At 50.8% G+C, this 16,684-nt stretch overlaps 1 protein-coding gene and 10 non-coding genes across 11 annotated transcripts; 4 read left to right on the top strand and 7 right to left on the bottom strand.

The window, feature by feature from the left end:
* Nucleotides 1-1,756: 1,756 nt before the first annotated feature.
* On the bottom strand, nt 1,757-1,829 carry TRNAV-AAC (transfer RNA valine (anticodon AAC)). Its single transcript has one exon. It is a non-coding gene; the product is annotated as a tRNA-Val (tRNA).
* A 536-nt stretch (nt 1,830-2,365) lies between these two features.
* On the bottom strand, nt 2,366-2,438 carry TRNAV-CAC (transfer RNA valine (anticodon CAC)). Its single transcript has one exon. It is a non-coding gene; the product is annotated as a tRNA-Val (tRNA).
* Nucleotides 2,439-3,129: 691 nt separating this feature from the next.
* Nucleotides 3,130-3,202, bottom strand: TRNAV-AAC (transfer RNA valine (anticodon AAC)). Its single transcript has one exon. It is a non-coding gene; the product is annotated as a tRNA-Val (tRNA).
* Nucleotides 3,203-3,535: 333 nt separating this feature from the next.
* TRNAE-UUC (transfer RNA glutamic acid (anticodon UUC)) lies at nt 3,536-3,607 on the bottom strand. Its single transcript has one exon. It is a non-coding gene; the product is annotated as a tRNA-Glu (tRNA).
* Nucleotides 3,608-3,803: 196 nt separating this feature from the next.
* On the top strand, nt 3,804-3,875 carry TRNAE-UUC (transfer RNA glutamic acid (anticodon UUC)). Its single transcript has one exon. It is a non-coding gene; the product is annotated as a tRNA-Glu (tRNA).
* A 446-nt stretch (nt 3,876-4,321) lies between these two features.
* TRNAV-CAC (transfer RNA valine (anticodon CAC)) lies at nt 4,322-4,394 on the bottom strand. Its single transcript has one exon. It is a non-coding gene; the product is annotated as a tRNA-Val (tRNA).
* Nucleotides 4,395-4,756: 362 nt separating this feature from the next.
* On the top strand, nt 4,757-4,829 carry TRNAK-CUU (transfer RNA lysine (anticodon CUU)). The gene has a single exon. It is a non-coding gene; the product is annotated as a tRNA-Lys (tRNA).
* A 212-nt stretch (nt 4,830-5,041) lies between these two features.
* TRNAL-CAA (transfer RNA leucine (anticodon CAA)) lies at nt 5,042-5,149 on the top strand. Its single transcript has 2 exons — nt 5,042-5,079; nt 5,104-5,149. It is a non-coding gene; the product is annotated as a tRNA-Leu (tRNA).
* Nucleotides 5,150-5,533: 384 nt separating this feature from the next.
* On the top strand, nt 5,534-5,606 carry TRNAV-CAC (transfer RNA valine (anticodon CAC)). Its single transcript has one exon. It is a non-coding gene; the product is annotated as a tRNA-Val (tRNA).
* Nucleotides 5,607-5,999: 393 nt separating this feature from the next.
* Nucleotides 6,000-6,071, bottom strand: TRNAE-CUC (transfer RNA glutamic acid (anticodon CUC)). Its single transcript has one exon. It is a non-coding gene; the product is annotated as a tRNA-Glu (tRNA).
* Nucleotides 6,072-7,049: 978 nt separating this feature from the next.
* Nucleotides 7,050-13,176, bottom strand: LOC141936928 (E3 ubiquitin-protein ligase TRIM39-like). The gene is made up of 6 exons (XM_074854317.1): nt 12,502-13,176; nt 11,431-11,526; nt 10,510-10,740; nt 9,791-9,813; nt 8,952-9,067; nt 7,050-8,349 (listed from the first exon to the last, which is right to left on the bottom strand). The coding sequence occupies exons 1-6, from the start codon at nt 12,919-12,921 to the stop codon at nt 7,835-7,837; spliced, it is 1,401 nt and encodes a 466-aa protein (XP_074710418.1). The 5' UTR covers nt 12,922-13,176; the 3' UTR covers nt 7,050-7,834.
* Nucleotides 13,177-16,684: the final 3,508 nt, after the last annotated feature.

Raw genomic sequence — 16,684 nt, 5'->3', positions numbered from 1 at the left:
TAACACTTTTTTCCCCCGAATACAACGTCAGATCTGGGGTTTGTACCCCAGATTTGGGTCATACTCGATGCACAGAGCGGGGGGTGTCTCAGCGTATTTTCCTCCTCCTTCTTTTAGCAGCTAAATGGTAACATCCTCCCACCTCCTTGGGTTTATCTTCTGCTGCCATCCAGTGTTGAGCCCTTTGCGGTGGCTTCTCCAGCACCTGCGACTCCAGAAATGACCCCAGAAAGGTTTTGCAGCCACCAAATGCCTTTTTTTTTTTTTTTTTTTCCCTCCCCCCCTCCTCCTGGGGACACACTGTCCCCAAACACTTGGGGCTTCTGTCTGTTCCCATCAGAACTGGAAGGTCCTTCCCAACATTCCAGCTGCTGGATTCATCTCGGTGCGTTCAACTGGGGGGAAAACACCCCAGAAGCCGCAAGTTCCTCCATTTCTTGAGTGTGATATAAGGGTGAAAAAGAGCAGATTACTGGCATTTTAGTAGCTCTATAAAAAAATACACAAAGCTGTGGACGGTGACGTTGCTGCAGTCTGATCCTTGGGATTCAGGAGAATTTTAGATCATTTACTGAGGTTTTTTTGACATTTTCCCCATGTTTGAAGACAGTTCGATCAATACACAGGCCTCTTTCTCCAACTACTGCGCACAGATCTCCTAATTTTATAGGGAAATCTCCATTTTCAGAAGAGATTCACTTCAGCTCCTAACGTGCCGCGCTACAGGTAACGTTATATTGGCACAAACCTGCAAGTGGAATAGAAATAATTCTGGAGGGGGATGAAAAAGCGCTGCGGTGTTCCCGGCCAGGTTCTTTATATCCGAATTTCTAGAAGAATGGAAATATGAATAGCTACAATTAACAAAAGCTACATGATGTAGGTCAGCGGAGATGCAGCAAAGAGGGGAAAGCCCAGATTTAACGGCAGCGGGTTGTGCTTCAGAGAGTTAATTGAATGTAGGGCCTGAGATTTTGGCTACTATTCTAGGTCATGTCCCAAGAACAAATAATTCCATCCAGAAGCAGGAATGCATGACTGCAAAGTCTCCCCCTCCACCCAGTCTTCTTGTTTTCAGCTCGTTCGTGGGATGAATGAATGTAAAATGCGTTGGGAGGGGGAAGAGAACAAACTCATGGCTTGGTTTTGAACACAGCAGGATCATTTCTTTGGGTAAAACGTCCGGGAATGGAGCTGAGCCATGAGACAACCATGGAAAGAAATTTAACCTGAGCAAGAGAGAGGCTGGATGGGAGAGAAAAGATGCAAGAGGAAGAGCCGAGAAATATTTAACTAATGTTTAAGTCAAAGAAATAGCAGCATCCCAGGAATAAAACCAACGTCATGCAGGGACAGCACCATCATGCAGCAGAAAAACTCTACACCCTTGGCATATAACCCCCAATTCTGGAGAATTCCCACCCTGGGCTCTCTTTTCAGTGTCTGCCCCATGGTACCTGCGTGAGGGCAGCAGGGAAGTTGGTGATGGAAAAAGATGAGACCTGATGAAGCAGCGGGGTGTAAATGCGAATTATTCCTCTCTATCCACTTGGAAAGCAAACGCGGAAAGTTACGGATGCAAAAGAAGTGTTTGGGTGGAAGAGTCATCCCACCCACTCTGCCGATGTCAGACTTGAAAGCAGCACAAAATAACCACTGAATTAAATCTCCGAGAGCACACGGGTGTCCCGTATAGGCACATTGCAGAGACGGGTGGGAAAGGGTAGAGGAGGGAGAAAAAAAACCCTAAAAGGGGTGTTTCTGCCTGGTTTCGAACCAGGGACCTTTCGCGTGTTAGGCGAACGTGATAACCACTACACTACAGAAACCTGGGGAGGGCCCTCCTGGGGCGCGTATTTCGGGTATTTCAGAGCAAAAGTCCGTTCACTGAATTTTCCCCATTCCCAGCGATGCTCCCCACATCTTTTTGTCTTTTTTTTCCCTTCTTCTGACTCTTTTTTTTTCCCCCTCGCCTTCCAAGACCAACAACCACAAAGAATTATCCCTCCCCCTTGGCCAACACCCATCCGCGACACCCGTCTTCATGGTGTCTTCGAGGTGGGCAAAGCCATGAACACAACCAAGGGAAACCCAACAACGGCTACTTTGGACGGACAGATGGAATTCCACAGTTCCAACCGCTTTTTAATGGAGTTAAAAAAAAAACCACCATGAAGGCGCCTTCCCCAAAAGTACCCCAAACAGGAGTCGGAGTCTTCAGCCACGCCTTTGCAAGGGGCGTGGCCAAGGTCCCTTCCCCACTTGGCCAAACCTAAACGACATTTGTGTGTCACCATCCTCTCATGGAATGATCCAACTCCTTCAATAGCTGCAAGATGGGGAGGGAAAATTCATAAAAACTCAGTGTTTCTGCCCGGTTTCGAACCGGGGACCTTTCGCGTGTGAGGCGAACGTGATAACCACTACACTACAGAAACGGGGTGAATTCGGGGTTTTGCGCCATATCTGGAATAGGGTGAACCCCGTTTCCCTCACCGGGTGCTCCCAAGCACCTCAAACCCTTCTGGGAAATGCACCCCTCTCCCATGTTGCTCCCAGACCCCAAAACCACGTGGTTTTAGCCCATTTTCTCTGCCTGTTTCTCTCCGGCTTGAGGAGCGTCCCCCCAAAGCACGCAGCTGCCCCACCACCCGCAAGGCGTTTGCCTCCCACAGAAGGTCCTCGGCTCAAAACCAGGCAGAAAAAGTCATATTTTTCTGGAAAACACCAAAAAACCCTGAGCCGCTCGCTTCCACGGCCGCATCCGGAGAGAAACGCGTTTGTGCCGCAATCACGCGTTTCCCTTGATTTGGTTTGGAGTTGGGTTCCTCCACGATAAACCCCAAGAGACAGAAAAGGGGTGAGTTCTGTTGCTGAGTATGAAGGTATTTTTTGCAAGAATCAAAGAATTGGCACATATATTTAAAGTTACATGTATGGGTGGGCACGGTGATATAAAAAAATTAAGTTTTTGACAGCGGGAATGGCCCTTCTCGCCTTTCGATTTCCAGCCCTGCTGCTCTGGGTTTGGAAACGATGTTTTGCTGAAGGGCTTCAATGAGTGAAAAATTCAGGAGATGCTTAAAAAAACAGCTGGGAAAAAAACTAAAAAAAAAAACCAAAAAAAAGTGTTTCTGCCTGGTTTCGAACCAGGGACCTTTCGCGTGTTAGGCGAACGTGATAACCACTACACTACAGAAACACGATGTGGAGGAGTGGGGGTGACCCACTCGTGACAGGATGGACTCAGGTCTCCACCTCCACCTTCTTCCAGCTCCTTTTCTGCCAAAATTTTCCTCAAATTTGTCGGTGGGATTAGAAAAATGACCATTTCTTGTAGCCATCCACACTCGGGGGTACGAGGAAGATGAGGTTTTATTTGAGATGTGGCCCAACACCGACGTGCGCAGAGGTCCTGGGGGACCCCTGAGGAGGAAAAATAGCGATTTTTAAATAATTCGCTGTTTTTTACAGAGACTCTTTCCTGAGGAGGAAAAATAATTGCTTGTATAATTTGCCCTTTTCTAGAGAAACTTTCCCTGACCGGGAATCGAACCCGGGCCACGGCGGTGAAAGCGCCGGATCCTAGCCACTAGACCACCAGGGAGAGCTGGTTTAATATAAACCCAATATTTTTAAATTAATTCAGCTATTTCTCAAAATTTATTTTGTTATTTTTAATTCATTTTGCCTCCTGGCGAAACGAAGCAGCTTCTGTCGGGGCAATGGGAGGCAGCAACTCTGAGGCATCTAAATATGGAGAGATAAGAGAGGAGATTGGTAAAATTTGGGTAAAAACCAGCTCCCTGGTGGTCTAGTGGCTAGGATTCGGCGCTTTCACCGCCGCGGCCCGGGTTCGATTCCCGGTCAGGGAAAAGCAAGTGAATAATTTTCTAAAATTAAGCTATATTTATAAATTTCCTCCCATCTCTGCTGGATTTCAGCTTTTCTCTAAAAAATAACGCGCGGTTCCAAACCCACAGAAGATTAAAGCAGTCGAGCTGTTTCTCTAAGGAGAATATTTTATGGTCTGGTGGGACTGGATTTACGAGAGCGTTTGCTCTTCTTCCCCACCTCCGGGGGCTGGTGGGGGTTGCAGGGCCTTTAACGGATTCCTGCCCATTCCAACCCAAAAAGGACATTTGTCCCCAGCGCAGGGGGCAGGAGCACCGTGACCTGCTGCCCCCCCGTGTCCCCAGGGAAAACATTCATCCACGGGCTCAAAGAAACCCCGTTCCCAACTGATTTTTACAAGCGCTGCCATTGCACAACCGAGCCGCAAAATTCATGAAAAAGGAGTGAAAATGAAAATATTTAGGCCTGTTTCTGCCCGGTTTCGAACCGGGGACCTTTCGCGTGTGAGGCGAACGTGATAACCACTACACTACAGAAACCCGCCACGGCCCCTTTAAGAGCTTCCCCGAACCCGTCTTTGGTCCCAAAAAACGGGTGAAAAAAACAAAATTAAAAAAAAAAAAGTTTTTACACGGAATTAACACGGAATTAACACGGAATTAACACGGAATTCTGCCTTCCTGCTGCTGCCGCTACTATTGATCCAAGCGGGAAAAGTTTTAATTGCAGGACAAAAATGGCATAAATTTGCATAAATGCCAAAATTGTAATTTTTTTTAATTTTTTTTTTTTTTCTTTAATCTTTCCAGGGGTGTTTCGCCTCACTCCCGGCCCCGGGAAAGAGGGGCTGAAACCCCCAGAATCCCGCACCAGAATGGGGACAGAAAGGCAGTTTTTAGCAGCCCGGCTAGCTCAGTCGGTAGAGCATGAGACTCTTAATCTCAGGGTCGTGGGTTCGAGCCCCACGTTGGGCGTTTATTTTTATCCCTACGCTACCACAACTCAGCTGAAAATAATTCTTTCCAGCGCTCCCCCGCTGATAATCACCATTAAAAAAAACCCAAAAAGCAAACAAAGGGGAAAAAAAAAAACAAAAAAACCCCCCAAAAAACCAAAAACAAACAAAAAAAACCCCCCTTAATTTTTATCATCGCTATATTCCCTTTTCTGGCCCAATTTCATCACCGTCAGGATGGCCGAGTGGTCTAAGGCGCCAGACTCAAGGCTCTGCCTTCCCGCACTTGGGTATTCTGGTCTCCGTGTGGAGGCGTGGGTTCAAATCCCACTCCTGACAGGTGCATTTTTTTTTGGGCTCATTCCTACAAAAACCCTCATTTTCCCCTTATGCGCCTTTCCGGCCGAAACCACCCCAGAGCAGCGTGATTATGTCACAAAAATTGATTCAAATTAGTGTTTTCTCCCAGCGAAGAGCGCAGAAGTGCTCCTTTCGCTTTTTTTTTTTACCAAATTCAGGCTTTTTTTAAATTTTGTGCTCCTCATTGATAAAACCAGCTTGTTTTCTTGAAATCACCCAAACGGCCCCCAAAAATCAAGTGGGTTTCTGGAGCAGCCCTTGAAGGAGACGGGTTGGGGGGGGTCGGAGCTGGACCTGGGCAGGCGGAGGGTGCGGGCAGGGTGCGGGCAGAGTGCGGGCAGGCAGGAGGGAACAACCAGGAGCGTTTCTGTAGTGTAGTGGTTATCACGTTCGCCTCACACGCGAAAGGTCCCCGGTTCGAAACCGGGCAGAAACACTGAATTTTCCTTTTTTTTTGCTTGTTTTGTTTTGGGGAGGTGTTCATTTATTTTTATTTTTTCTATTATTCCCCCCCCTTTTTTTTTTTCCCCGAAAATAATTCCTTTCCAGCTTCTCCCAGGTTTTTGCACATACTTCTCGCCGCTACCCACATCAAATAAAATTTCTAAATAATAAATAAACACCCATTTAAAAAAAAAAAATACCCATCGCTAAAGAAAAGAGGTGCGGCTGGGCTGCGTCAGGTTGGAGGGGACAGTGTGCACGCGTGGGAAGGTAGAGGAACAAATAGAGGAGGTACGGGATGTTTCTAGAGGGGTGTTTTGTTATAGTATGAAAAACTTTTCCAAAAAAAAAAAAAAAGGAATTTGGGAGGAGGAAAAAAGGAATCTTCCCTGACCGGGAATCGAACCCGGGCCGCGGCGGTGAGAGCGCCGAATCCTAACCACTAGACCACCAGGGAGGCTGTATGCAACTCATTGCACATGGCTGCATCACAAACAAAACCAATTATTGTCTTTTTTATTTGACCTATTTTTACTTATTTTCGGTTATTTTGCCCTGTCCTCACCGCACCCTCCACCTCATCCTCTCCTCGGGGCAGCTCAAGCAGAACAGTCGTCGCAGCAGCCAGCCCGTGGCTTCCCTTCGCAGAATCGCAGCGTTTCCCGCCCGCCCGTGATCAGATTTACCCCCATCCAGGTATTTCTGCCAGGAAAAAGAAGCAAAGGCCGCCCCTTGCTCCCCTCGCACACAACTTATTATCAGGAACCAGTTTGGAGTTGCTCATCCTGGACGTGCTCTCCCGGGGGCGCGTCGCCTGGCAGCTGCGTGACGAGACGCTCGGGCTGTGAATTTTGCGTATGCAAAGCAGCTCTCAGCATGCAAAAACATAAAATAAATTAAATATTTAACCGTGGGGCCTGCGGCAGCTTCCAGCAGGGGGTTTTTGCATACACCTGGGTGCGCGGAGGCCTGCGAGAAGGTCTTCACTCACCCGCTGCTACTTAGGGCCAAGTTCCTGAAATGCATTTTGGCTCCCAACTGCGGCTTAAAGATTAAAAATTCGGGCAGTTGAAGCAGAAGCACTGTCGTGCGATGCAGGAGTGGTTATCGCTAACGGAAGACCTTGTCCCGCTCAGCTGGAGATTTCACGGAGGTTCCCACCCGCTGCCCTTGAAGCACAAGGACGAAACAACCCCAACGCTTCTGCGACTTCTTCTTCGCGTTTCCGCGGTTTCAATTTGGCAGCGGAGGCAAACGAAGCTTTTCAAGCCGCCAAAGGCGCATCAGTTCAATCTGAACACGCTGACTCCATCCGTCAGGAAACGCCCCCGCGAGCACCCTCCAGCCCTCCTGGGTCCCTCCTTACGCCCCCAAATATTCGTTAGCCAACAGCTCAGCCTGAGGCTGTTGCTCAATAAGACGTTAAGGCAAAGTCTGCCTTGGGAAGGATTTATTGCTCTTGGTTTTAGGCGTCTACAGGAGACGTGTCTCCACGTCGTCTGGTCAGCCTGGGCTCCCTCTAATCAGAGAAGTAAATACTCCTCCATGCGCTTGTGGAGCCATTTCTAGATGAAATAAATTATTTGCCACCGTTCTTCACTGACCTGGGTGGCTGCGTATGGAGAGGTGAATCCGAACATCACTAAGCCCCAATCCCGTGCAGGGATGCGGGTGCTTTTGACTATTTAAACTCCCCTTCCACCAGATCAGGCCTTGCCCATCTCACCCCCGGATTGGATTATTGCCACCGCATAAAACTTGAAGCTGCCACGAAGCGGCTTTTCCATCACCGTCCGCAGCGTCTACGCTCAGTCGCACGGCTGAAAGCTCGGTGAGACCAAAAAAAAAAGGGTCCAGCAAACAGCAGGGATGTGTGGGAGGGAAACTGGGGACCGGTTCAGCGGGTGTTGGGCTCAGCTTCGTCCCTCTCCCCTGCCAGAGAGGATTTTGGAAGGATGCACCAGGGCAGCGTCACCAGGAGAGTTGCCCAACGACAGAGCAAGGCAAGTTTTTGGGGGGCAGCAGAGCAGCCCCTCTCCTGTACAAGCACAGAACCAACCGATGCTTCTTGTTGACATAAATGATGGAGAAAGGGGAATTTTTCACCCCTGTCAGCGCATTCTTCATGCTCCCAAAAGCTGTCTCTGGGGTGATGAACCCCCACGGTCTCCCCAGACCCCAGCAAGTGAGACTCGACTGGATGCTGTCCCATGGGGGGGGTCAGGGGGAGAGGGTGAACTGGCACCCCCTCCCCAGGCAGAGCAGGGGGAGGATTTTCTCCCCTGCAAAGGATGTCGGGGGGTAGGTGAAGATTGGGGCCTCGTTTTTGGAGTCAAAAAACGCCACTCGCCCCGCCTCGTAGTCCAGGTAAATCCCAATCACCTTGGGGGCAGCGAGCAGGGAGATGGGGATGGTGGGAGAGGTGAGAGCCTGGTACTGGCTCCCGCACTGCCCCACCGCCCAGATCCCCATCTTGGGGTTGACGCTGATCCGTCCCTTCCTCCTCACCGACTCCTTGGCCACCCCAACAGCCCAGGCTTCCCCATCGCCCACCTCCACCTCCCAGTAATGCCTCCCCGCGCTGAAACCCTCACGGCCCAAGACGCAGCGAGACGAGTCGAAGCGCTTGGGGTTGTCGGGCACGGGCTGGCGGGTGTCTTCCCATCTCACGCGCTTGCGATCCTCGGACAGGAGGAGCCGGGGATGCGCCGTCTCTGGATCCAGCGTCAAACTTACTGGGGGCAGAGAGAAAATGAGCGTCTCAGGCACAACTCACTTTTCCCCACATTTTCCCCATCTTCCCCCAGCTTGACCTTGGGCCGTTCCAGCTCCCGGTCCCCGTTTGCTGGAGCACAGTGGGAATGGTTTTATGCCCACAAGCAGGATTGGAAGAGTAGAAAAGTTGGCTGCGTGAAGGGAACTTGATTTAGACTAAAAACAAGGCTTTGGAGAGTGGATATTTTTGCTGGGAGTCTCCAGGCCATTAAAAAGAGGAAAGAAATGCTCAGGTGTCCCATGACTTTCCTTTTTTAAGTTCCCACGTGGAAATATTTGCAATTTTCACCTTTGGCCTCATTCAGAGAGGTCATTTCCAAAGGTGTTGCTGACCCAATACTTCCCATGTTCCCCGAGCTCTGCCGGGAGGAAAATTCACCCTCTCTCACGTAGTCAACCAGAGTAATTGCTTCTTGCTATGCTAATATGGGTCCAGCTCTGCAGCTGGAAGTATCTCTCCGCGGCATTTCGCCAGGACTTCTCTGGTGAACGCTGAGATCTCCTTCCGTAGATCTGCTGCAGATCGGGGCCCCAAACCCTCTCCTCCCCAGTTTCTCCATACCTTGAAATTTCAGCAGCATCTCTTTGAGGGCAAGATTTTTCTGAGGAGGACCGGTGGGTTTCTCTTCCAGCTCAGGCAATGTCTCTGCTGGCTTCTGGGCACCATCCTTCTCAAGCCTGGAAAGAAGGAAGAACTTTCTCACAATACTTCCTTCACTCTTAATTGTCATTACGCACTGAGAGATTTTCAACTGTGATTTCTTATAATAAGTGATGGTAGGACTAGAGCGAAGGTCCCGGGGCACTCAATGACCTCCCAGAGAAGGGTTTGCTGACTCGGAGGACATATTGATTTTGTCCCCAAACACTAGCGAAGAGCCCCTGGATGGTAAAGGCCAATCGCAACCAGAAGCGTTCGGCATCAAGGGAAATGCAGGCAATAAAAAAATGCCTTTCCTTGCCCGCCTTTGCCTTTTCAGTAACCCACTTTCTCGATCCGTGTCCAGAGAGGACACGAAGAGGTTTGTTATAGGGGTGGAAGTTCATACCGGCTTCTCTTCCACCCAGATGCACTCTTCAGTATTTAAACATCCACAAATTTTTAGCTGCTGGCTCGCTATTTTTGACGGGCTCACAACAAGCTCAGCTCTCCAGGAATAAGTAGTCCTGGATGGACTGTAGAGAAGAAGCTGCAGCAGAGCTGGAGGTACCTTCATCCCATCTTATACCTTTCCCTGGTCTTCAGCGTCCTACTTGGACCTTTTGCGGGGTCCTAGTTGTCCCCTATACGTCTACACAGTCCCCAGCATACAGGGGCCGTAAGTGCCTGGGGTTTTGGAGTCACCACCGTAGAGTTAAACATCATAAACATCACAAGAACACGTGAAAGGAGCCGCAAACCTTCTCAAGATGTCTCTGCTGTCCTACAAGAGGAAGATGAGAGAAGGAACATTAGGTCAGAGCAAAGTCAGCCTGAGAGTAAACAACAAGTAGCTACCGCCGGGCTGTGGGGTGACCTCGGGCTACTCAAGGCTCTGCTCTGTCTAAATTACGGGTCTAAAATGGGTCCCTGAACACTGCTCTTCCCGCACAGTGTTTGGAGATCTGCCGGGGTGTTAGGTGAAGTCACGGCAACATCATTTAACGAGCAGCTCGTTGTAGTTACCCGCCATCACCCACCACCTTTCGTGTCCCTACTCTTCCAGTATGGGCGTTGTTACTGCCAACGCACACCACCGCTTCAGCGGGTTTGAATGTTTTACATCAGGAGTTAACCAGAGCCTGGAGGTGGGTCAGGTGATGGGTTTGGTCACCTAAAGACAAGAGGAGGGCCAGTTGTTTCTCTGCTGCATACGAAGGAACTTGGATGCTTGTTTTGGATGTAAACACGTACAACCAGGTGGATGAACCCCATCCCCATGTAAACAGACTGTGGTTCAAACAGACTGGGTTTGATTTAAAATATTCAAGTTGGGCCTGAAGAAAACAATTTTAAAAAACCCAAACAGCTGTTTGAAAGATGCATTTTAAAAGGAGTATTTAGAATTAATTTGACTCCCCGACTGGCGACACCAGTGGTGGTCAAGGCCAACGGTCTTCAGAGGGGCCTGAGGTCTCACCTGCAGGAATTCACACGCTGGCTGCTGACACTTCTCCTCCAGCTCGTGGATCTGCTCACCGATGGAGGAGATCTCCTCCAAGAGCTTGTTGATGGTGTCCTCCTGTCTCCTCAGGATCTCCTGGTCCAGCTTTGCCAGCCGGTCCAAGAGGAGACGTTCCTGTCCCTCCACGAACTGGTGCAGTGCCTTGACTTCAGACACAACCTTCTGCCTCTCCGTTTCCACTTGTTCCTGCAACGAGAACCGACGCACGCGAGGGAGACGCGGGGCTGGGGGCAGAAATGGTGGAGAAAAATTGCGACAGAGCTGATTTAACGTGATGACTGATAACACAGCCATAAATTCCAGTGCCCGTTGCAGAGCAGACAAATAATTAAGACTTTTTTTTTTTTTTTTTCTATTTCTAGGCTGAAGTTGCTGGCAAAGGACATTTTCCCACGGACTCTAATCTTTGTACCCGAAATGCTCCAGACCTTTGAACAACAAGGGAAGATACGAAATAAAACCATAAACAGAGTAGTCAGCGAAAGAGGTCAGGGAAAGGGAAAACAAGGCAAGAAAGAAGCAATCGGGTGATTTCCATTTTCTGTGTGTATTAACAAGGGGAATCTGGAAACGTGTCCCACCTGCGAGCAACCCGAGGAAGAAAGAGATCAGCAATAACTTAACAAAATCCAACACAAGCTCCCAGCGTGCTGAGATATCCAAGGAGCGGGAGACACGGGGAAAACGGGAGTGTTTTTTAATCTAGGCTGGGGACAGGCTGTCACCACCACCCAGCCCTTACCCCTGTGCATGTGCAAGGGACGATGGAGATCTTTGGCCGTGGCACATCTCGTGTCTCCACATCCATCCCCACGGCCAGAGGGAAAACTGAAAGGAAAGGGAGAAAGCCATCCCCACCCGGGGACAGACACTTACGAGGAAATCCCGGCTTTTCCCTTCCTCGGCCATTTTCAGCCCCAGAAGCTTTTCTTTCCTGTCCTTCAGGATCTGCACGTGAGCCTGGAATTTCTCCTGAGTGGAGAAGAAACATCTTGTTGATGCATTTTCTTCCTTTAGCAGGTCCATCCCTCTACCCTCATCCCACCTATCCAGGTTTATCTCCTATAAATTCAGATTCTTCCCTGCTTAATAACATGATAATCTGGCTCTGGGAATTCATAAACCCTGATTTCTGAGAGAGCAGGGCAGCCAGGACAGGTCGCTTTCTCCAACAACCAGGGTGAAATTCATGGAACAGATCGGAAAAGACTCAGGCAAAGGACCAAATCGGCGGGAAATGAACTTTAAATGACTGGGGAGACCCTGCTGGCACCTGCTCAGGTTCAGCCTGTCCTCAGTGCTGACCCAAAGCTTAAAAGCTTGGGCTGTTTGCTCAGTTCAGCTGCCACGGAATGTGCTTTGGGTCACAACCTCAAACCCTGGATGGGCCATTCAAGGCAGTTTATGGCGGGGAGACCATCACCCTTGTGTGACGAGATCGGGGCTCTCTGCGATGAGAGAAAATTTTTCTTCCCGCCTCCAGCAAAATCAGTTTTCACAACAAGCAGCACGGGCACGCAGTGAAACTGGTGCCCAGACCATTGACGTGCTGGAAAACCTAACCCTGCCTTGCACACCAGCGCCGTAAGACCAGATTCTGTCCTCGACGTCTCCGAGCAGCGTCTCCTGCACCCCAAATGTCTGAGGCAGTGTAGCTGACCCTGCTTTGAGCAGGAGATGGGGTTAGATGGTCTCCTGGGCTCCTTTCCAGCATGATTTATGAGGACACCATGATGGTGTGGAAATGAGACCTTTAGGACAGTTGGGGTGAGCAGCAACGTAAGCGAGGGGGAGCACGGAGCTGGGGGGGGGCGGCTGTAATCCAGTGCTCACACCACGACGCAGAAAACAGACTGAAAGGGATCGAAATCCAGATGTCTGCGAGCCCAGAGGGCAGCTCCCCACCCCGGCCCCCATCCCCACACGCCACGCACGGAGACCTCCCACCTTGTGCTCCTCCGCAGCCTCCTCGATGGGGACCACGGTGTGGACCCGGTGAGCCTGGGACTCTCTGCAGACCAGGCAGATGGGAGTTTGATCCTCCTCACAGAAGAGTTTCAGAGCTTCCTGGTGCTTCTCGCACAGCCTCTCCCCCCCTGCCCCTCCTTTGGCTGCCTGCAAGCTCAGCCGCTTGGCTATCTCGATGATTTTTGCCAGCTCCCGGTTGGGTCTCAGGTTTCTCTGCGGGGCCGTCTCTTTGCACTGGGGGCAGGAGAAATTCTCCTCGGCTTCCTCCCAGCAGCGGGTGATGCACGCCCGGCAGAAGTTGTGGCCGCAGTGGATGGAGACGGGGTCTTGGAAGAAGCCCAGGCAGATGGAGCAGGAGGCTTCGTCACGGAAACTTTCGGCAGGGCTGGCTGCAGCCATGGTCTTGGCGGCGAGGATGACGGGGCAGCTTTCGTTTTCCGCCCCGGCTGGTCTTGCCCGTTGGCTGCTCCCCTTCCTGCAGGTGCCTCGGGCCCCGAGGGAGGTGAAAGCGAGCGCCGGAGGAGTTTCGCTGCCGAGATGCACCAGGTTTTCTCCAGGTTGCCACCGCTGCCGAGCAAAACGCTGTGCTGAGCAGCTGCGGAGGGGAAGGGAGAAACCCCCCTCCCCCTTTCCCCAGGGAGCCCGGTGGGTTGAAAAGAGATTCAATGGAAAATAAACATTTTTCATCATTTCCTGGCTTGTTAGAGACCCACCTGCAGCTTCTATAATCATCCCCCCCCTCCCCAAAATTAAATACCCAGGCGAATTGAGAATTGAGGCTCAAGCCTCCCCACGGGGTCCAGCACCCAGAAACCAGCCTGGTTTCATCGCTCATCAATAAATGCGCTTTTAATTGATTAATTGAAAGGCGCAGCCATGGGAATAGAGCTTCGGCAAGCCCCCTGCCGCAGTTAAGTCTCCCTTCTTCAGGTCAAACCACCGAGACACCTCCTTTGCTGCTCGTTTCAGCTCTTTATTATTTAACATACCCAAGCGCCCTCGTTTCTGCGTGCCTACGTGCAGCTGTAAATACTTTTATTGTCGCTTTCAATTCTCCTTTTAAACAGGATGCTGTTTCTTTCACGGTTCAGGGCTGAGCCTGGAGTCAAGCAGCAGCCGGTTACCACGCATCCTCTTATCTTTAATTTGCCATTTCTTCCGAGCGCCTGCGATTAAGGAAAGGAGGCAGATTTTCTTCCACCCTGTAAATGAAATAACTCCGTGACCGGCCGTACCCCTCGCTCAGCCTGCTCAGAAATGAGCTCTCCCACGCCCAAGATCCCACCGTGCTGCAGGTGGGATCTCACCGTCCTTCAGCCCTCAGCTACTGCCTTTTTGGGGAAAAAAAAAAAAAAAAAAAAAAAAAAAGGTGATATTTCAAGGAACGTCCTTGCAGCAATGGAAATGTCCCCTCCCACGGCTGCTTTTCGGTTTGCAGTGTCACTTTACTCCAGCTGCGCTGACCTTGCACGCTTGGTTGGGCGCAGAAATGCGCTTCCAGGAGCCTCCGCGTGCTTTTTGTGCATCGGTTTTTAAAAGCCTCAGCACCCCTGGATTTCCTGCAGAGCCTCGGGCTGTAGCAACAAGCCCCCAAATCCACCCAGACCTCGTCCCAAATCGGGATTCATCACACCAGGGTGGTAAATGTCCTCCCCTCCTCCCCTCCATCCCTCTGCGGCTCTCCCAGAGGGGCAGCAGCGTCGTTCTTCTTCCTCTTAGGCAAGAAACACCCAAATCGCTCAATTCCATGGACCATCGAGGTGGAAGAGCTGCTCCTGGTCCAGAGCCCTTTGCGTGCGGAAGCGAACGGGACTTATTTGCATGGGGCCGAGGCTGGGTAACGAAGTGACACATTTTCTGAGAAGATCAATAAATAACACCCCCGCCGTTATTTGTTTGCAAGCGGTTTTGGGGGGGTCATGATTTTCCGCTGCAGAGCGCCGCGCACACGAATACTCAGACTGAAACCTGTGGTGCGGTTTCACACTCAAGACGCCTTTTTCTTTTTCTTTTTTTTTTTTTCTTTTAATCCGTAGTTAAGTGTTGATTCAGTGGGGAATGAGAGATGCAGAGGCCGATGTGGGGATGGATACCCCTGACTTTTGCGTTTAGGACTTTGCTTTCTCCCCTGTTCTTCCTCCCGCTGTCCCACAAGCGCTGGCAGCATCATCACTTCTGCCCCAGCACCAAAAGCCGCGTTTTCTCCCCAATTACCAACATGAGTCACATAATCAGTCTCCCAGCGGTCGCCTGCAGCGGCTTCACTCTTCGGGCTTGAAGCAGACCTTGATGTGCCTGGAAAAGCATCTCCAAACCCAGCAATACCAGTTGATTTTGCCCAGGCCAGGGGGCACTGATGAGCGTTAAGGGCTCGGAACAGCCCCACCCGGGGGTCCCCACCCCTTGCTCATGGCTCAGGGGCTCTATTTAAGCTCAGTCCTGTGGTCTGGGCCTTTCACAAGCTGCCTTGGAGGAATATCAATGTGTAGCTGCTGAGCCAGCCCTTTGTGATCCATAACTCCAGTGTCCTCGATAAGGAAATTTTACTAAGAAAATTCAGAATCACAGAATCATCTAGGTTGGAAAGGACCTTGAAGATCCTCTAGTCCAACCGTTAATTCGGTGGAGGTTTGGTGCTGCCTCTCCCAGGATGGAGAAAATATGGGTGTTGTGGGTGTGTTTGATCTCATTATGGGTGTGGGGGAGATCCGTGTGTGCTAAGGGAGGCTGAGGAGCGGGGGGAGCATCGCTTGCCATGTCTAGGTGACGCTGGACATGATCTTAAATAGCAACAAGCCACAGAGAAGGGAACTGTGGGGGGCTTAAGTGGCTCCATCGCCCTCGATATCAAACCGAAGCCTTAAGGCAAAACTCACTAAAAGCTTGATTTGACCTTGGGGATGACCTGGCTCAGCTCCTAAAGGTGGGTTTGGTGAGGGGTTTTTTACAACTAAACCGAGCTGGGCATGGGACGGGTTAAAAATAACGACACCCCTCTCCAAACCAGCCCTTAATTGGCTGTGTGTAATCAACAGGGGCTATTAGTGAGCGTGGTCTCAAGAGGGAGCTGGAGGCTCTGTTTTGAGAGACAGGACGACATTTGCTCAATGCGTTTGTGGGGGGGAAAAAAAACAGTAATTAAAGGTTTTCTGCGGGATTCTGCTTAATTGCTTCAAGGCGCAGATACGGGGCTGGGCACAACCGCAATTAACCATCGGGCACAAACCCCCCTGCCTCAATTTTCTCCTCTCTTTACATTGCGTGGGTTTGGCGCTGCCTCTTTTTCCCGCTGTTTCTAAAAATCTAACTACAGACCAGGGGAAGGGATGCTTTTTCCTGTAGATCTTGCTTTCAGGGGATCAGCCAGATGAGGGGACAACTTGGGCTGAAAAATAGGTTCCCTTGGGAAAGGAATTTTTTTTTTATTTTATTTTCTCAGCCTGACTGCGCAGAGGTGGAGAATCTGGCAGGATGGTGACGGCCAAAGCTACAAATGGGTCAGTTCAAAAGGGTGGTTCAAATGCTAAAGAGGTTCAAAGCCCCCCTGGTGCAGACGAGACTTTCCCAGAGGGGTGTAAGGACTAAGTGCTGCTCTTCCCAACAGGGATTAGGTTGCTCTTGGCGGGGGGCATCCAGTCCCTTTTGTGCTGGAAAGGGGATCCCTGGGGTGCTGGCATCTATCAGCACCTGGAGAAGGACCGTGCTGATAAGCCAGGACTTGGGAATTGCTCCTGATTTGCAATACAGAGATGGGAGAGGTTTAACGCCTGAAGCTGGAGGGGTGGGAGGATTTGACAGAGGTGGGGGAAGGTGGTTGCAAACTTCCCAGGATCAGCGGGAGCTGGATGTGGTCCCATTTCCTACCTCCCTTCTCTGCTTTCCCCCCACCTTGGGCTCTGTTTGCTGCACAGACAGAACCGACGCTGGCCCCGTGCCTGCCGCCAGCATCAATTCGCTGCCGAGGGGAGGGCAAGACCCTCTCCCCATCCTGGGACCCTCCTCTCGCTCCGTGGGGCTGCCCCTCAGCCCCCACTTTTGCCTTCGTCCCTCCTCCTTCACCCTCCCCGCGAAATGCAACCTCCTGCCCAAGCTTCACCTTTTCCACGGATGCTCTTCCCCGTCTTTTCCACATCAAGACCCCTCCCCAAATCCTCTTGGCTCC

The sequence above is a fragment of the Strix uralensis genome, chromosome 35 (assembly GCF_047716275.1).
Source record: "Strix uralensis isolate ZFMK-TIS-50842 chromosome 35, bStrUra1, whole genome shotgun sequence".
NCBI lineage: Eukaryota > Metazoa > Chordata > Aves > Strigiformes > Strigidae > Strix > Strix uralensis.
This window is presented reverse-complemented; position numbering and strand designations above follow the sequence as displayed.